Source organism: Lutjanus erythropterus, chromosome 3 (assembly GCF_056507025.1).
Source record: "Lutjanus erythropterus isolate fLutEry1 chromosome 3, fLutEry1.hap2, whole genome shotgun sequence".
NCBI classification, from domain to species: Eukaryota; Metazoa; Chordata; class Actinopteri; order Lutjaniformes; family Lutjanidae; genus Lutjanus; species Lutjanus erythropterus.
Genome location: NC_139319.1, coordinates 2,460,219 through 2,477,967, shown reverse-complemented (window position 1 = coordinate 2,477,967; position 17,749 = coordinate 2,460,219). Strand labels below are relative to the sequence as shown.

At 41.9% G+C, this 17,749-nt stretch overlaps 1 protein-coding gene and 1 long non-coding RNA gene across 2 annotated transcripts in view; one reads left to right on the top strand and one right to left on the bottom strand.

Moving 5' to 3' along the window:
* Positions 1-4,212: 4,212 nt before the first annotated feature.
* vps54 (VPS54 subunit of GARP complex) overlaps positions 4,213-17,749 on the bottom strand; it is a 28,384-nt gene continuing 14,847 nt past the window's right edge. Inside the window, exons 6-24 of the mRNA XM_084714656.1 lie at positions 17,512-17,643; positions 16,679-17,064; positions 15,933-16,059; positions 14,978-15,007; positions 13,366-13,473; positions 13,193-13,248; positions 12,947-13,043; positions 12,079-12,413; positions 11,267-11,396; positions 10,208-10,389; positions 9,244-9,356; positions 9,024-9,081; positions 8,761-8,866; positions 7,754-7,841; positions 7,376-7,497; positions 7,106-7,186; positions 5,943-6,050; positions 5,725-5,819; positions 4,213-5,200 (exon numbers count right to left, since the gene is read on the bottom strand). Coding sequence (XP_084570782.1) covers positions 5,095-5,200; positions 5,725-5,819; positions 5,943-6,050; positions 7,106-7,186; positions 7,376-7,497; positions 7,754-7,841; positions 8,761-8,866; positions 9,024-9,081; positions 9,244-9,356; positions 10,208-10,389; positions 11,267-11,396; positions 12,079-12,413; positions 12,947-13,043; positions 13,193-13,248; positions 13,366-13,473; positions 14,978-15,007; positions 15,933-16,059; positions 16,679-17,064; positions 17,512-17,643 — 2,460 coding nt within the window. The 3' untranslated portion in view covers positions 4,213-5,094. The remainder of the gene's footprint in view (positions 5,201-5,724; positions 5,820-5,942; positions 6,051-7,105; positions 7,187-7,375; positions 7,498-7,753; positions 7,842-8,760; positions 8,867-9,023; positions 9,082-9,243; positions 9,357-10,207; positions 10,390-11,266; positions 11,397-12,078; positions 12,414-12,946; positions 13,044-13,192; positions 13,249-13,365; positions 13,474-14,977; positions 15,008-15,932; positions 16,060-16,678; positions 17,065-17,511; positions 17,644-17,749) is intronic.
* LOC146329391 (uncharacterized) lies at positions 5,946-11,409 on the top strand. Its single transcript, XR_014769807.1, has 3 exons — positions 5,946-6,081; positions 7,694-7,891; positions 11,285-11,409. It is a non-coding gene; the product is annotated as an uncharacterized LOC146329391 (long non-coding RNA).

The following is a 17,749-nucleotide window of genomic DNA, read 5'->3' as shown; positions in this document are numbered from 1 at the left end:
CGTAAGCTGCAGAAACCATCAGTGAGGAGAAAGTTATTCTTTAATATCTGCAAAAAGTACTGAACAGTCACTGATCCTGCTTTTCATTTGGATTATTGACACTTAAAGATCATTTTGATCGATTTAGGGCCTGATCACCGACTGGTAGCTGCAGTGTTTAGTTGCACTTACTTAATGTTTGGCTGTTAGCAAAGTTGTGAACTTTAAATCATTAATAATGTAACGAGTGTTGACAGGTATGATTTTTTAAATATTTTAAACTACTTTTTTACATAATCCTGCAGCGCCTTTAAGACTAAAACTGTGCAGCAGACGAACAGACTGAAGAAGGACGAGTCGCTCCATCATCCTGTTTTATTCACATCAGGTTTGAAGGATTCAAGACATTTTGGATTCTCAGACATGCAGCCAGACTCGTCTGAACCCAAAAGAGGGTCGGCGCACACACACACACACTCTCCGACACACACTCACGCACACACGCGCACACACACACACACAGTGGTATGGTAGGCACACTGTAGTGGAGAGCTCAGATGTGTCATCTCTGACAGTCGGCAAAGTAGGCACTTCTGAAGCAGACAGTGATGATAGTTTGATGCTTTTTGTCCTCAGTGGAGCTGCCGTCACGTCACGTCACGTCACGTCACGTCACGTCACGTCACGTCACGTCACAATATCTTCCTCATGAAAACAGGATATGATCTGAAAAAAACAAACATTTTCTCTGCTATAAACCTGTTTAGCAGATTTTTTGAGTTTGTTTGATTCAGCGTCTCGTCTCATTTAAAGGTGTAGTTTTTGAAGCAGATGCTGCTGTATTGTTGACAGATGTTTCGTGACGTGACTGCAGCTGGACACAGCTGTGTGTTCTGTTTGGTCAGACCTCAGAACGGCTGAACTTCACTCAGGAACAGAAAATCTGATGTTCGAAGAAAAGCTGAGCGCTGTGAACACCTGCGCAGGTGTTTCTGGGAGTTTCTGACAGGTGAGTGAGGGAGGGACGCATCCTCTCAGTCCTGAGAGCAGGTCTGATCAGAGGGAGCGCTCCAAAACTACACCAGCACAGCGCTGGATTGAGACAGGAGGCCTGAATCATCGGCTCTGAGGCACGTAAACAAAATACCAAAGCATTTTAAAAGAGGCGACGTTGAACTACAGCTGCACAGGAAATTTAAAGCAACATTACGTCACATTTTACATTAAAATAACTGCAACATTCTCCAAATCCACAATTCAATTTGACTTTTGAGGTCTTGTTTCGTTGTAAATTTTTGGTTTTAACATTTTTCCAGCAGACGGTTATGTTGTTGTCAGACTATCAACTTCTCTCACGCAAAAAGCCACAAAGCCCTCTGTTAGGAACGCGGCCTTATGGGTAATCTGAACACTGATATGTGACAGACTAGATGGTTTGTTGTAGGAAGTTTCTCCTGGTGTGAGCATCACAGTAAAGTGATCCAAGTTATAAGGCAGCGGTCTGCAACCTGAATGATCACAAATACAAACTGTCTGCAGCTTCAACTGTTAAAAAAAAAAAAACAAGAGAATTTGACATCCAAGGCAGCTCAAGAAGACGAGCCACCGATAAAATTTAGAAGAAAACGGCACCAATTAAATGGTTTTAATTGGATTCTTTTAAAACTCAAAAATTGCGAAATCAACGGCAGTGTGTTGCCTTGGAAGAGCCTTTTTGTTTTTGTACAGTGTAGACCAACAACAATCATAAATGAAAATTAAAATGTTTTAAAAAAAAAAAAAGAAAAAAGAGCCACTGGAGAGGAGCTAAAGAGGCGCAGGCTGCAGACCCTCACTAGAAACAGTAGTTCAACAAAGGAGTTCAACAAGGAGTTTTTCAGCTGGTTATAAAACCGTCTGACATTAATCCTGATGAAGAAGTTATCAAGATCATCACAGAGAAGATCAGCTGTTTCTGTGGAGTCATTCTTAAATTTAAAGCTCATTTCGGTCGATTTCAGGCTGCGAACCAGACTGGAATTATTCCTTCTTTTAACTCTTTTCTCTGAAATAACGTTTCTGAGCGCCTAAACCTGCTCGACAACTTATGAAACTTCTTGCATACGAGTGTCGGTGTGGTACGGCATATTAGTCGAAGTTAACGGTTCAGTGTTGAGTCGCCACTAAAACCTTGTAAAGGAAGGCTTCACTGCACAGCTGGGGCCTAAAAGATGAAAATAAAAGCAGAAAATGTAGAAGGATTACTTCAGGGATGCTTCCATTCACACAATGGCTACAGAATGAAGTAGGAAGGACGACGCACTCATCAGAGTGATGATACCGATATTCAGCCTGAAGGTGCAAACGAACAACGTCACTGAGCTCTGCAGCCTCTACAGACGTCACGGCAGACGAGAGGAGACCAAAGGAGCGAAGAAAAAGGAAGTCAATAAGAAAAAAGGGGAGATGTTTGAATGTTTGTTCATGTTAGCAAAAGGTTCTGACACTAATTTTTGATCATAAATAATGTAAAGATAAATGCTCGCGTACAGCTGTTCAGATTCACGTCAGCAGCATGTCAGTGAAAACTGGGCGCTAAATCACAAAAAGTCTTACGTAATGTTGCTTTAAAGCTGTAAAATCTCACTGTGTGCAGATTTAAATTCTGGGTTTTGTTTTTCCTTGTTAAAAACAAGATTTTCTGTTCCGTTGTGTCGTTTCAGCCTCAGAGGAAACAAAAAGCTCATGCAGATTAAATAAAACTACAGTAGGAGGGAGAAGGTGGACAGTAGTTCGAGTTAACAGCTGATTCTCATGCTTCATCGTCTGCAGTCAAACTCTCCTCATCAATTAACTGACAACACGTATAAAAAAAATCACCTTCGACTCATCGACTGGGCCTGAACATGACTCAGCTGAAGAGAACTTGATGCATGATCGGATTGTTTTTAAAGGGAATAAAAAGTGTCGCTGAGGAATTAATTTCCGGAATTAGACTTTTACTTTGGTAACGACAGGATGTAGCTGAGCTGTTGCGATGCTTTCACAGTCTGTTTTGTCTGAAATTTTCAGGAAATCAGCTCTTCAATGACACGTTTTTATCAGCTCCTGCTTCATGAGGGTTCCTCCAGGCCTCGAAAAAAAAAAACAAGACGTCTGGAAAATGTTTTTTGAGTAGAAAAGAATTAATTTTACGGCTGTATGTTTCTACAGAAGCCCTGAGAGACAAACAAGAAAAAGAAATGATTTGTGATCAGTCTGATGGAAAGATTAGGCAGAAGTTCAGCTCGACACTAAACAGTTTCTACACAGGACTCAAAATTTCATGTTTTCCTCCAGGTGAGTTTTAATTTCTACACCTTCTCTAAACACCAGGTACATATTGTATATTCTCTGTTAGCACGTTAAGGAACATTACCGTCTCGCGTTCCTTTTGGTTAGAAATGGATTTTAACGTAAACGTGAACACTTTAAATTTAAAGGGATAGTTTGCAGTGTTCTGTGGACAGCGTCAGCAGCAAAACGGATTTTAGACACCAAAATGAATCCCACACCGGAGCTTTGCGTATTAACCGATCTGATAACTTTACAAATATATATATCAGAGCTGCAACGAGTAATCAAGTAATAATCAATTGGTTTGAGTCTTTTCCGATTCTCTGATTCCAGTTTCTTAAATGTGAATATTTTCTAGTTTCTTTTACGTCTTTATGACAGTAATTTTAAGGTTGTGGATAAAACATTTGAGGATGTCATCCTGGGCATTTTTCAGCCTTTTTTCTGACGTTTTCTAGACCAAAAAACAAACTGATTAACTGAGAAAACAAACTGATTAACTGAGAAAACAAACTGATTAACTGAGAAAACAATCTTCAGTTGAAGCCTCATTCAGACTGATCAAAGTCACAGTTTGAGGCAGGTCTCGTGTTCTGTGATGTAAAATTTTTGTTTTTGCCAAAGGAGTCTGATTGGTTTGGAGAGAGAGACAAATGGTTTCTATAATGTTGGTTTCCGGTAAGAAAAAACAGTCTGACAGCGAGGTACAGAACTGGAAATATCCTAAATATGGCGCACGCTAAAATACATGTTCCTGCTGACTCTGTCCACAGAAACATTGTTTAGTTTCCTACATCAGTCCTCCTGCTGCTTCTCCAAACTGGAGGCGTGTCGACCTCCATCTACTGTAGGTCATACACTGGAATTAAAGGGATAGTTCAGTTTTTTTGAAGTGGTTTACATGTGGTACTTATCCACAGTCATGTTTTCGTTAAAATACATTTTTAGTCAAAAGGAAGACATGACAGAAATGTTACATAATGAACCATGAACAGGTACCTCATACAAACACACTTCACATAACCTGAACTGTCCGTTTAAGGAACTGAAGGGGTTAAATTTCAGTCATGAACAGTAAAGAAAATCATTAACATCAGAATCTTTTTCCTCACTTTCCTCTCAGGGCTTCTGTAGTTTTCAGTCGTCTTCACAGAGATTAAAGCCAAAAGCAGCTGATGAGTTTTGAGGTTTGCAGAAGGTTTGAAAACGCCGTGAAGGAACCCAGCTGATTCTCTCAGAGCAGGAAGGAGAAAAAAGTGTGTTTTCCCAAAGCGATATCACGTCATCACCTGAACCCTGAATCCTCAGCTGTGAAGTTTTAGCAAAAGTCTGAGAAACCAGCGACAGAGAAGTTCGGTTTCAGTGTGCGTCTGATAAAAATCCCTTCGGCTCCGACATCCCGGCCCGCTGCAGAAAAAAAAAAGTCCGCCACAGTATAGAATGTTTTCAGGACGACAGAAAAATAAATTACCCCGCCACTTCTTAAACATTATCTACACCCTTCGCTCCCACTAAAACTGTCTAATAATTTACTAGTGTTTCTGTTGAATTGCACACAGTGAGATGAGGTGGCAGCAGTTTTTAAGGAGGCTCTGTGTGTTACTTGATAAAGTCTTTTAAGGTGGAGCCGTTCAGGAAGCCCCGGCGTGTTTTGCTGCTCTTCGTCTCCCAGTTTTGTGTTTTTGGTCCCTCCGGGCCTCCAGCCTCAGCCGGCCGCCGTCGGCCCCCCGAGGTCAGCCCTCCCGTCTCCGGGTCGGTCGGTCCTGGACGTCCCGTCTCGGTCGTCGTTGTCATCCTCCATCACCTCTTCTGCTCCCAGATCTCGGCCATGTTCAGGTCGAGCCGCTCGAGGCTCTTCAGCGCCTGGACGTTCTCCGTGTAGAAGGCGACGTCCACCACCACCAGCCTGCACGCAACAACAGTTATCAGCTTCAAGGAACGCCAACTCAGCCGACTTCCTGTAAGTCTACATGATGAAACTGATTTCCTGTCCACATGTCTGAACTCTGAGCAGATATTTATGAACACACCGCAGTAAAAACAATATCACCAGACTCTCTAAACCCTCTATGGTACGGTGTTTCCTCTCGATAACATTCCCATCTTTGGTCCTTTAAACTCACGTGATACTTATGGTGCAGTACTTTAAAAAAGAGGCGGAGCCCTGAGAAAATCAAAAACACCTTTTTCTATCATGTTACAATCAGAAAAAAATGGATTCAGATTAACAGATGATTAAAAGCTTTTTTTTTTTTTATTGTTTAATGTACTTAAGAAATGTTGCCTTGAAGTAACACCATACCATTATGGATTCCACCATGACATTTGTAATATTGTGTATTTTGGTTTCTATATGGTTTGCGTGTGTGCGTGTGTGCGTGTGTGCGTGCGTGCGTGCGTGCGTGCGTGCGTGCGTGCGTATGTGTTTACCCGTGTTGGGGTCCTCCGTCATTAACGACCCCGAGTCGAGCCAGCTGCCTCTTCAGGTGCAGCTTGAAACTGGCGTTAATCCTCAGAAACAACATCTGTACAGGAGAACAAACATCTGTCTGAGACTGCAGTTGATTTTTGAGAATTATTCACAGACGCTCAGATAAAACTCAACGTATTTAAACACGTTTAATAAAAGCAGGTGAGTCGAGTCTCACCTGTGTCTGCTCTTCAGGTAAAAGCTCATAAATGGCTTCGTGCATCTTTGCCATCTGCTTACAGACGTTTCTGAAGCAGGCCGAGGGCATCGGAGCCTTCACTTCATACTGAGGAGGAGACGACAACAGCACAACATCTGTAAGATCACATGACTGAACACATCTGCAACACAGTGAAAAATACGTCACAACATCACAAGCAGCCAAAACCCACAAAAAGAGTTTTTTAGGTTCAGTTTTTCCTGATTCAAATCAAGGGTTTAAAAGGTGCTAAATATTTAGTTATTAGTTATTAGTTCCTCTCTGTCTGCAGCTCGAACGTGTCAGTCGCTCTCAGTCTCCCCTGCGTAAGTTTTCAAAATGGCGTCCTGGTGAGTAAGTTCATCATGTTACAGCTGAACGGCGACTAAAACATGTTTCTGACAACATTTTAGGCAGAAACAGGTGATGCACTAACAGAATATTGATCCATGTCTGATCGACACTGATCAGTTTGACAGTTTGATCAGAACTTCAGGAGTCTCTGTCGGTCATGTCTAGAAGGGAACCCTAGATCTGTTAAGTGTTGTTGGTTCTTTGTGCATGTTGAACAAAATGAGACTCTGTTGAAGATCTGGGCAGGTTCAGAGACAGAGAGAACCTGGTTAAGGTTTGGGAAAGATCCTAGTTTTGGGTTAGAATTTTTCACGGGTCTGGGGTTCCCTTCTAGATGTGAGAGACACAACAACAGCTGCCCGGTTAAAATCCTTCTCATTTTACAATTTCAGTCACTAAAATGTGTTTCTGAAAACATTTTAAGAGAGAAACAGGCGACGGTGACAGAATCTTTTGTCCTGAATTTTTAAATGTTTTTGCATCATGTTGTAAGGTGGTAACTACTCTCTTCCTGTGGTTCACACAAGTAGCAGCTAATGGGGATTCCAACAAACAAACAAATAAAATCCCTTGAGCTAATTTATGATTCTGGGCTGTTTAAATAAAACTGACTTTACTGATTTAAGTTCATACAAAACAAAACTTTTTCAGAAATAAATCTGAAACCCGGTGTAGGTTCAGTAACTGTATGTAGGATAAATGTTTCAGAATGACACTAAAATATATGATGCACTACACAAAAGTGAAAGTTTGATTAAACAGTTTGAACATGTAAAAGCTGATCTCACCTTTGATAAAACCTTCTCAAACAGACTGTCCATGATGGCCACCAGCTTGGCAGATATCTCTGCTATGTGATCGTTGTAATCCTGCAAAACAACAAACCGTCTCAGAACAAGAAATCTTTGGAAATTCTTGGTGTCAGAATTCCTCAAAATCTGCTTCCAGTTTTATCTCTGTAAGAGTTTATATTGCTGACTGCTGACGAGGATTTTAAACTTTACGTGTAGATGTTTATTTGTGATTAGATCATCTGTTAAATAATCGCTGTGCGTTACCTTGGTGATGTGGTCGAAGTGTCGGAGGACGCTGAACTGTTTGGGCTGCAGTTTGGTCTCAAAATGAGCTCTGATGATGGGAATGTAGTGAACCACCAGCTGTAGGCAGCGGGAAGCTAACGCTATACACACACACACACACACACACACACACACACACACACACACACACACACACACACACACACACACACACACACACACACACACACACACACACACACACACACACAAAGCCAACACTGTGTTTAATGACTGAGTAACAAAATCAGCTTCTTCATTTTCAGATAAACTGAAGTATTAAAATCTCCTCCACAGGTTGACAAACTCCCAGCTGTTAACCCGACAGGTCAGACTGGTGCGTGCAGCTGGTCTTACCGAGGTTTTTGGTGGTGATGGTCTTGAGGCCGACGACCTGCAGAGCTCCGGCTCCCAGAACCAGCTGGCAGCTCCGAGAGTTGAAGTGCTGCAGAAACACAACAGAGGAGCTGATCTTTAACTCCAACACTGTAATCTGTAAGTCGGGGAAACAGTGTGCGTCTTGTCGCTTTTATCTTTCCTCCATTTCCCAGCAGCCCTTTCCCACCTTCCCTCCTCTGTCTAGAAATAATGACCTGCACAAGCACAAGAAAAGCCGACTCGAACCAAGCAGAAGCAAACAAAACAGGAAAAAAAAAAAGGAAAAAAGTCCCACAAAAATCATGTGTTTCTCTATAGGTACTCAAAGTTTCATTCTTCCTCACTCTTCTTTGAAAAAAGTCCTTCTTGCCCTGAAGCAGGACATTCCTGACCTATTCAAGGTCTGCTCACGTTTCCAAGAGACAGTAATTAGACGTCTTTGGGTCAGGCGGCAACTTCTGAGATAAAATCTCAGCGTCAGCAGAGACGGTTTCCCCCCCAGAACTCTCTTGTCTTAGCACAGTTGCAGAAACAGTGAAGCACAGCTAACATGTTATATATTTACTTTACAGATCAACACCAAAATGACCTGATGGTGGCGCAATAATCTGTGTTCCTGCTGCACAAAAGTCAAAATGTTTCTTTGTAAGTGTGATATTTCAACACAGCTGCTGTGATAACTGTACAGGAACTGACAGTGAGGAAGTTGCTTTTTGTGCTGCTTTGTTTTGTCTTTGTTATTTAGCTTTTCTTTGTTTGTTACAGGATAAAATAACTCTTTCTGTAAATCATCTGACTCTTAAACAAAAAACTCTCTGTTGGGATCATTTCTGTAATGCTGTCAGACAAAAACAAGCAGTTTTAGTGGACGTACTTGGACACTGAGCAGTTGTCAATGTAAGGATGACATTCAGCCTGACAGCTGTAGCAGGAAAATATGGTCCAGGTTGAAAAATACCCTTTAATATGTTTGTGTTGGTTCTGACCTTGAGGAGGTCCGACAGACGCGTCAGCATGTCGGTAGCGATGGATGGGATGTCATTGACACACTGACAGTATTCCAGAAAGATCCGGATCAGCAGCAGAACCGTCCTGAAGACACAGAAACATAATTCTGCACATTATCAAAGTTTTTCTGACTTTAATTTCAGTTGATTTCATCTGACGACACCAGTTTGTGTTCAAAATGATCTTGAATGATCACCTGACATTAATAGTAACTGTGTGATTAGGTGAAGTGGACACTTACCCAACGACGGCGTATTTTTGCCCGTTGACGAGCAGAAACTCAGTGGGCTTCCTGTCATCTGGACATGCACAAAGAAACTTAACATGTTACAGCTGAAGCATGTTGAGAAGCGTCGCTATGTTTCCTAGCGGTTCACAGGTTTTGTGCTCTTGTTGACAGACAGGTGGAAACGTCACACAGCAGAAGATGAAGGGTTTAGGGAGGTGGTTTTTTTGGGTACCTGGGATTTTTCGCTCTGGTAGTGTTATTCTGCCATCAGCAATGGAGTTCACCAGATCCTGAAACTCAGCAGGAACCTCCGCCTGTTTCCATCGCTCATTGTCCAGGAGGAGGCTGCAGGGACACAAAACAACAGACATCAGGAGACACAAGGAGCCAAAGGAGTTGAGCTAGACGAAACACCGGACACATGAATGAATGCTGAAAAATAAAAAATGCTGCTAAAAGCTTTCTGTGAGAAACAGTTTGAATAAAAAGACGCAGCAGTGTTGTTGAGTCGTTGGCTGCGTTTCCTCCTTCAGGGGAGCAGAATGTTTGTTTCACAGTTTGAAGTTTTTTAGACGGCGAGGTTAAAGTGATCCGACACGACAGATGGTTTGTTACACAGAACCATCTGTCGTCCTTAGAAACTCTTTCGGAAAAGTGCGGGCACTTCCAAAAGTCATTTGGCAGGTGATTGGATAAACCATCTGTTTATCACCTGTCTTGCCGAAGTCGGTCAGGAGAAGAAATTCTCTCCTGTTCTGATATAACTGATGCTATCACAGTATCAACGCAGGCGCCGCCCAGACAAGTCGCTTCAGTGGATGCTTCTCGCTGTTGTCACGCCTAAAACCACCAGGCCCACATCTGCCAGCAGTGCGTCGCAGTCCTCTGATTGGCTGCACCAGTTTTGGTGGGGGGCGGTCAGGGGAACGTTATCAGATTGATAACGGCTTCAGCAGATACTCAAAGGTTGCAGTGTTGGTATCGAACATGAAAAAGTGTTATCAAGTCATCGCTACACACAAACACACCTGAAACCATCTCTGTAATCATGAAGCATCACAACTTGACTTCTGGGGGTTTCAAAAAAAAGAACTGGACGAGTCTAATGTAGAGCAGAGCTTCAAAAACACTAAAACCTGAAGGAAACAGCAGGTGAACAGACGACCACACCGCCTCATATCTGAGCTGCTGCTGACCTGAGTTTGGTCTTGCGTTCTTCGTGGAAGCGGTGGACGAAGCGGTTGGCCTGGCTCTGCAGCGCCCCCCTCAGGGAGACGCTGCGTCTGCCGCACAGCTCCTCCGTGTCCCTGACGAAACCCTCCACCGCCTGAGAGAGACAGACGAACTCTGCCGAGCTGAGACGCTCCAGAGAGCCGTCCTGTTGGAGACAAGAGAAAGAAGAAAGAAGAAATTAAAAAGGTCATCTTGATGAAAAAATGTGTCTAAACCAGAGTTTAGTTAAAAACACACCTGTGACATTCTGAGTCGGAAGAAATATATACGGCTGCAGAGGAAAAACACACGACTCCAAAATAACCAAATCCTGTTCAGTCTGAGAGGCGCACACGTTAATGTGTGACTGTACTTCCATTTGTTTCATATTTGTTTATAATATTTGTTGGCCGTTCTTTTACATGAAAAATTTGAGACATTTTTGTTGCTGTTGGATCTGATAATAAAAGCTTGAGAGATTTTAAAACAACTGAGATGTATATTTGTATAAATGTTCATAAGACATCTGTATGATTCTGGCCATTGTTTCATTGGACCAGTGTAATTTCACTGCTGGTAAATATAATACATTTAATGTATTTAATATCAATATTCTTATAGTGCTGGTTCAGATCTATAAAACTATTAAAAAGAGTCAATAATCTGACTTCATGTACTTTTGTTTGATTTCCTTACAGTTTCTATGACAATAATATATTATAAAAGTAACTATAACAGATTTTTTATTAAATATTTTAGTACATTATGACATGCTATGATTAATGAAACAACTGAAGCAGCAAAGAAGCAAAGACATTTTAAACCGTGTTGGGTCTTAAATTAAACAGATAAATTTGATTTTACTGAAAGGATGTGTGTTAAACATTGTCTTAAAGTGAATTACAGACTGGATCAGCTGATGATCATCATTAACGCAGGTCTCTCTCTCTCTCTCTCTCTCTCTCTCTCGCTCGCTCGCTCTGTCTCCCTCTCTCTCGCTCTCTCTCCCTCTCTCCCTCCCTCTCTCCCTCCCTCTCTCGTACCTTGGCTCTGGCTGTGAGGACTTTGACGCAGCGGTCGTGGCTGACGTCGGAGGCCGAGTGCAGCAGCTCCTGGATGTTGCTGATCACACGGTTCAGCTCCAGATCAGTGGGCATCATGTTTTCACCGGACCTGAAGACAAAACACACACACACTCACCGACTCGTCTACACACACCTGAAAACTTTACAAACAACAATCAACATGTTTCAGGTTTGTTTTTACAAATTTGTGTAAAGAATCACATGCTTACCACTTATTACTGCACAAAAACAGAGAGCTGTAGAGCTGTTTATCCACCATAAACTAGTGTGAGATACACGTTACAGATAATCTATTTATGATTCCTCTGCAATATGATGCCTCACTGAAATGTTCTCCCTGTGCATTACTGTAACTGTCTGTTTCATGCCGTTACTGTAACACAGGTAGACTGCTCGACTTGAGGAGTATCAGTCGACTGAGGTGTCTCTGCCTTATGATTCTCTTTGAATATCGAGGGCAGCTCTATTTAAATCCTGTTAATCTGCTAAATGTTTCTGAATTTTTCCTCTTACCCTTTTTGCGCACCTTTAACCTCACTGACATCTGTGTCAAACTTTTTATTAACGGACAACTGTTATGATTTTCATAACAGCTGCACACAAATTCACAAAATCTGATTTTGCCATCTATCAAGCTAAAACTGTATTTGTACGGTTTGAGATTAAATAAAATGATTAATTTTAAGCAGTGAATGTTTTCTACATACATGTTTTCTATAACCTATAAACCAAACTGGAGCTCTGTGAGGTTCATTATGAGAGTGACCTACATGAAGTTCTGCTCCCTGCTGACGGAGCTCTCTGTGCTCCCAGAGGCAGAGTCGCTGCCGGCAGCCTCCGTCCGGCTCTGCTGGATCCTGGAGCCCGCCACGGAGCTCTGATCCTGGACTGCCGCCACCTGCTGCTGCTGGGCGTCGTTCAGAGCATCGCTGATGAACAGACCCTCGTGGGTGAGGTAGGCCAGCTCGGCCTCACCCTGCAGGAGCGACGGGCCGTGGGAAACCTCCTGGCCTGGAGCCCCCGAATCGTCCTCCTCCAGGAGCCGGTTCTTCTGGTTCGAGGCCAGAACCTCCAGGACCACATTTTTGATCACGTTCAGAGTGGCCTGACAGACAGAAAGAGGGGCAGACAGATGTGATGGATGTGACGACACCTGAGCCGTGTGAGAGGAGTGGGCTGATACAGATTCTGATACAGATTATTAGTACTTATGGAGGCAGATCAATGATATTCAGAACTGATAAACTGTACATTTGCAGTAAAAATAAATTGTAACATTGTAACTGTGTGTAACAACCATGTGTCCGAAACAACAACAATGGCAGACTACTCATTGGTTTATGTTTAGTTTGCACGACTATAAAGAGCTGCAATAACCAACACTTGGAATATTTTTTCTCTGGCAATAAACAGTGACTTTATCACCACCTGCTGGTCCTGCATGATCATCTGAGTGTTTGGAACTGTTGTTGTGTTCTTGTGTGGCATGGACAGATTTTTTTTAAACTGTATACATGCAGCACTCACATCAGGGATACTCTGCCTTCAGTTCTGTACAGTGGGAGGAAGTGGAGACGTGTCCACCATCTTTATTAACAGTCACACGTGTAACAACAAGACCTGAGAGTTTAGACGCACCTTGATCCTCTGCAGGAAGAGAAGGAAACTGTCGAAGACGTTTTTCAGCAGCTCAAACCACTGAGGAAACGTCATCACACGCATCTGGTCAGCTAGCCTGCAGACACACACACATTTTACACAATGTTGAAAAACATCCTGGTCATGATGAGACATAAAACTGTACCCATGTTAAATATACTCATTTTTTTTTAGTTAGTATTCGTTATATTTGGAAAACGGTGTGTTGCGTGTTGTTCTGCTTACTTAGTGACGACTTCAGTGTCAATTTCTTCTATGTGCAAAACACTTTCTGCTACACACTGCAAACACAACACATGTTGGATTAAAAGTGTGTTTTCCATGACATGTTAAGATGTTACATAAATAAAAAGGATTATTTTTTGACTCTTGTTTACACACAGTGTAAGCAGTTGTACCTGAGTGACGATGGCCTTTGCAGCCACAATCATCTCATTGCTGTAAATATCCAAAAAATCCAGTTTCCTCTGCCGCAGCAGGCCGAACACCAGAGACTCCAGACGCTCCTGAAACAAACACACACACATAAATACATAAAATAGACAGAGGCCTCAAAAATAAGAGCGCAGGGTCCACATGAGTGCAAGTCAAACCCCATCAGACGACAACAAATGTGATTCAATTTGATATAATTTAGGATTCCTTCCACAAGATTCAATCAAACAACTCAATAATCAAATGATCCTTAATTAATTCAACTGAAAATCAAATAAAACTGATTGAGCTGTCTCAGATTTTCTAAAATAAATTTTTATCCGTTTAAAACTAAATAAAAATTAAAACAATTTAATCATTTTGGGCTTTCACTGACTGTAATTTAAAATGTACACATTTTAGGTACAGTCAGTAATTATTATTGACTAAATTTGTTTTACTTCTTTTCTTATGGAACATTATTAAATAGTATTTTGTTAATCATTATGTAACAAAATCAAAGCTCTTTTCTTCATTACTATATGATTCAACTGAGAATATTAAAATACAGTAAATTAAAGAAATCTATACTACTCAGCTCGAACTCAAAGATTATTCTTCAGAATAAAAGCAAACACATTTAAAGGCCCAGTGCGTAAGAATTAATGGCATCTAGCAGTTAGACAGAGATTGCAAGCATCTCATTTTTCTTCACCCTCCCCTTCCAAGCTTGTAGGAGAAACTATGTGAGCCACAAAAAAATGTGAAAGGCCGTTTCTAGTGCCAGTGTTTGGTTTGTCCATTCTGGGCTACTTTAGAAACATGACAATGCAACACGGCACCCTCCGTGGAAGAGGACCTGCTCCCTCTGCAGACAGAAACAGCTCAATCCAAGTTAACAAAAACACAAGGATTCTTACTTCCAGGTGATTATACACTGATGAAAACATATCGATGAATATTATACTCCATTTCGGCCATATTCAGCCAATAAATCCCCAGAAATCTTACAGACTGGACCTTTAAAATGTCCAAATACTTTGATTGAAAAATCTAAATAGGTGTAATTGAGTGTAAGTCATAGTAATTATTATCAGATTAATTTGTTTTACTTCATAGATTCGACAAGATTTCTGAATAATACTGGCTTTAATCATTCTTATCCTTACCTTATCACTGTATGTTCCGACAGAGAACATTAATATTAATATACAGTAAATTTAAAAAATATACCGCTCAACCCAAACTCAAGAATTTTCTTCAGAATTAACACAAACACACTGATTCACATTCACAGTGTCTTTTTTCAACCTGCTTGGAGACCAGATGAATTCACCACATGAGAACAAATTTTAATGTTTGGACACAAACAGAACTGAGCTTTGTGAAACTTAATAACCTACGTGACAAGATCCAAATCATCCTAAAGCTGTTAACTCCACCCATCTGGCACTCCAGGCACATTAAAACAAACACTCCAGTTATTATCTCCAGGCAAAATTTGATTGACCGCTGATCCAAATCAAGACAATTGAGCGCAATTTCATCAGCAGGCGTGTGTGTGTGTGTGTGTGTTTGTGTGTGTGTGTGTCCCACCTTCTCTGAGGTAACTTTTTGTTTGTGGACCTGTGATGGACACAGCATCCGTTAAATACACAATGGTTCACATCAGTGCCGTCAAGTCTTTCTGAGCAAATGTGAATGTAAATCTACACCGTCTGCAGCTGCGTGACGTTTTTCACCGTAACTCAATCTAGATTTCTGCACCAGGTCAGGTACCTGTTTGTACCCAATGGGTGACTCGAAAAACGTTGTGCAGCAGCTGATAAATATAGTCATATAAAGTTACAGGTGCGTGCACAGGTAAAAATAAACTCATTGCATATAACACAGACGATATTATGTTTTTGTTCCCCTGGAGAAAGCATAAAGGAAAATAACTGTGCAGTGTTTTTAACATTTACATCCACTAATACAGCAAAATCAAGCCTAATCAGCTGGCAGGATTTTATTGTGAAGGCCTACAACTCGACTGTGAACACAATATAAATAAATCTCCAGCTGACACGTCCTCCAATCATTTAATTAAAAACCAAATGTTTCTTTTTAAAACTCATTTTTAGATCAAACTCAATTCATTCTGAAATGTGGATCCTCGTTTAACTTTTTCAGGCTTAAAGTGGCCAATTTAGAAAATTACAATTCCTCTATTTTATAGGAGTAACTTCACTAAATCTCCATCTCTTCTATAAATATATATAAAGATCCATTTTAAGGGAAGAAACTGGATGATTCACTTACATTAAGTGTGCTGCTGGATTAAGTTTATTTTCTTCATCATATAGTGTATTTTATGTTCTTTACTTCTTTGTCTGATGTTGTTATCTGTGAAATTTGTTTACTTGTATCATTACATTCAAGTCAAGCTCCAGATGCATGATCCTCATCTGGAATTGAGGGTAAAACTGTTTGAGGAGGTTTTTGTTTTTGTGGCACGTATAAAAAAAAAAGTGACAAACACGAGAGGTGAGTTTGATGAGTTTGTTCAGACCTTCTCCAGGACCTGCGGCTCGTCCTTCAGGCTGCGGTTCAGGTCGCTGCGGGCGTACATGCTGAAATCCTCCACCATCATCTTATCGATCAGCTTCTCCAGCTCGCACAGCTGGGAGCCCAGATGTCTGAGGGACAGATGGACAGAGGGACAGTGATGCAGCAGCTTGAGTAGTTTCTGACTGACAGTATCACTATGACTTCCTGTGCCGAGTCTTTTAAGATTTTATGAAATGATTTAATGAGCATCAGTAGTTTAGTTTGAATGTATAAATTGCACTGAACTGTTGTTAAATGGTTCTCGTCTAAGTTCATCTGTCCTCTCTCTCCTCAAGTGTTCATGGACTAAAAATAGACTGAAATGTTGCCTCGTAAAAAGATTAAAAACCAGCTGTCAGCTAAAAACTGATCATAAGGTCCAGCTGTTTCTCATCTTCCTCCACGCTCTTGTCTCGCTTCAGATTCTGCTCATTAATGACACTTAGAAACTGTGAGTCAAATAGCTCAGTTTAAATGTTTAACTTCACCCAGAGGTACAACATTAGAGGCACACAGTCGTGTCTGAATCTCAATTTCACTTTGCATCCAGTCTGCATGCATCTTCAGACTGAATCCAAACAGCTGCCAACAATAAACTCACAATGATGCTGCACGATTAATCCAAAAATTCAGCCATTCAGCCAGCTGTTTGTAGAGAATAAACAGATGGCACAAACCAGCAGTCAAATTAGTGAAAATAATCCTCACCTGAAGCTGTGGATTCCCTGCAGCTCCTGCTGCAGCACCTCCTTGGTGGTGGAGATGAGCTCCAGCGCTCCAACGAACTCGGAGGTGGAGAGCAGCAGCTGCACCGTGGGCTGCGTCTGATGCACCGCCGCCATCAGCTTCAGCTTGTTGTGCAGCTTCACGCAGTTGTTGCGAGTCAGGGCGGTGCGGAGGGCCCGTAGAGGCCCCTGGCACATGACCCGGTCGATGGCGGCTGTCCGGCCCCGCAGGACAGCTACGGCCCGCTGCGTCTCCTGCAGCCGGTCCTGCAGCTCGTGCTGCGAGGACATGGCGTGGAAAAACGCCTCCGAGCGCAGAGAGATCTGCCGGGCGATGCTCACCTCCACCACATCCAGGTAGTGACTCAGCTGGACGGAGGCAGAGATACAACAACTGATTAAAGTCTGCACATGTGAAATTTGTGTTTAATTGCTTCACTCTCACACAGAAGTCTAACCGATTCTACTGAGCACATCACATGGTTTTCATCCATCCTCCTCACAGCTGAAGCCCCCAGCAGCAACATTTCAGAGGCAGAGCATTCTGCCCATCTGATTATGTTGACTTGCTCAGATTTTGTTGATTGGTTCCTCTTTCCTTGCTTTTTGTGCTTAAACCATAGATGCACAAGTTATGTAATTAATTACTTTGTTTTTATGATCCAAGTCTGCACAGGGTCTTTTATTTTGAAAACTGGCTTCCTGCCTACTCAGTCTGCTCTGTGCAGATTGACGCAGCATCTGTCAAAAATAGGAATCTCAAGCAGAGGCTGAATGGCAGCGATCTGCTCTGACCGAGTGGATGAGTGAGTTCACCTTCTCCTGCAGCAGTTTGGAGGAGGCCACGTCTCTGCTGCTCTTTCCTCCGGCGCTGTTGAAGTGCGACCAGGGCAGGACGGTGTTGAAGGTGGCCGGATCCTCCAGAGCAAACTCAGGCTTCATAAAAATCTATAAAAGAAGAAGAATCCATGAAATTATAAAAGGGAAGTTTAAGGGGAAACTTAACAAGTTAATTAGAATAAAGTTACTGAACAGAAGCTCAAGCTTCAGTTGA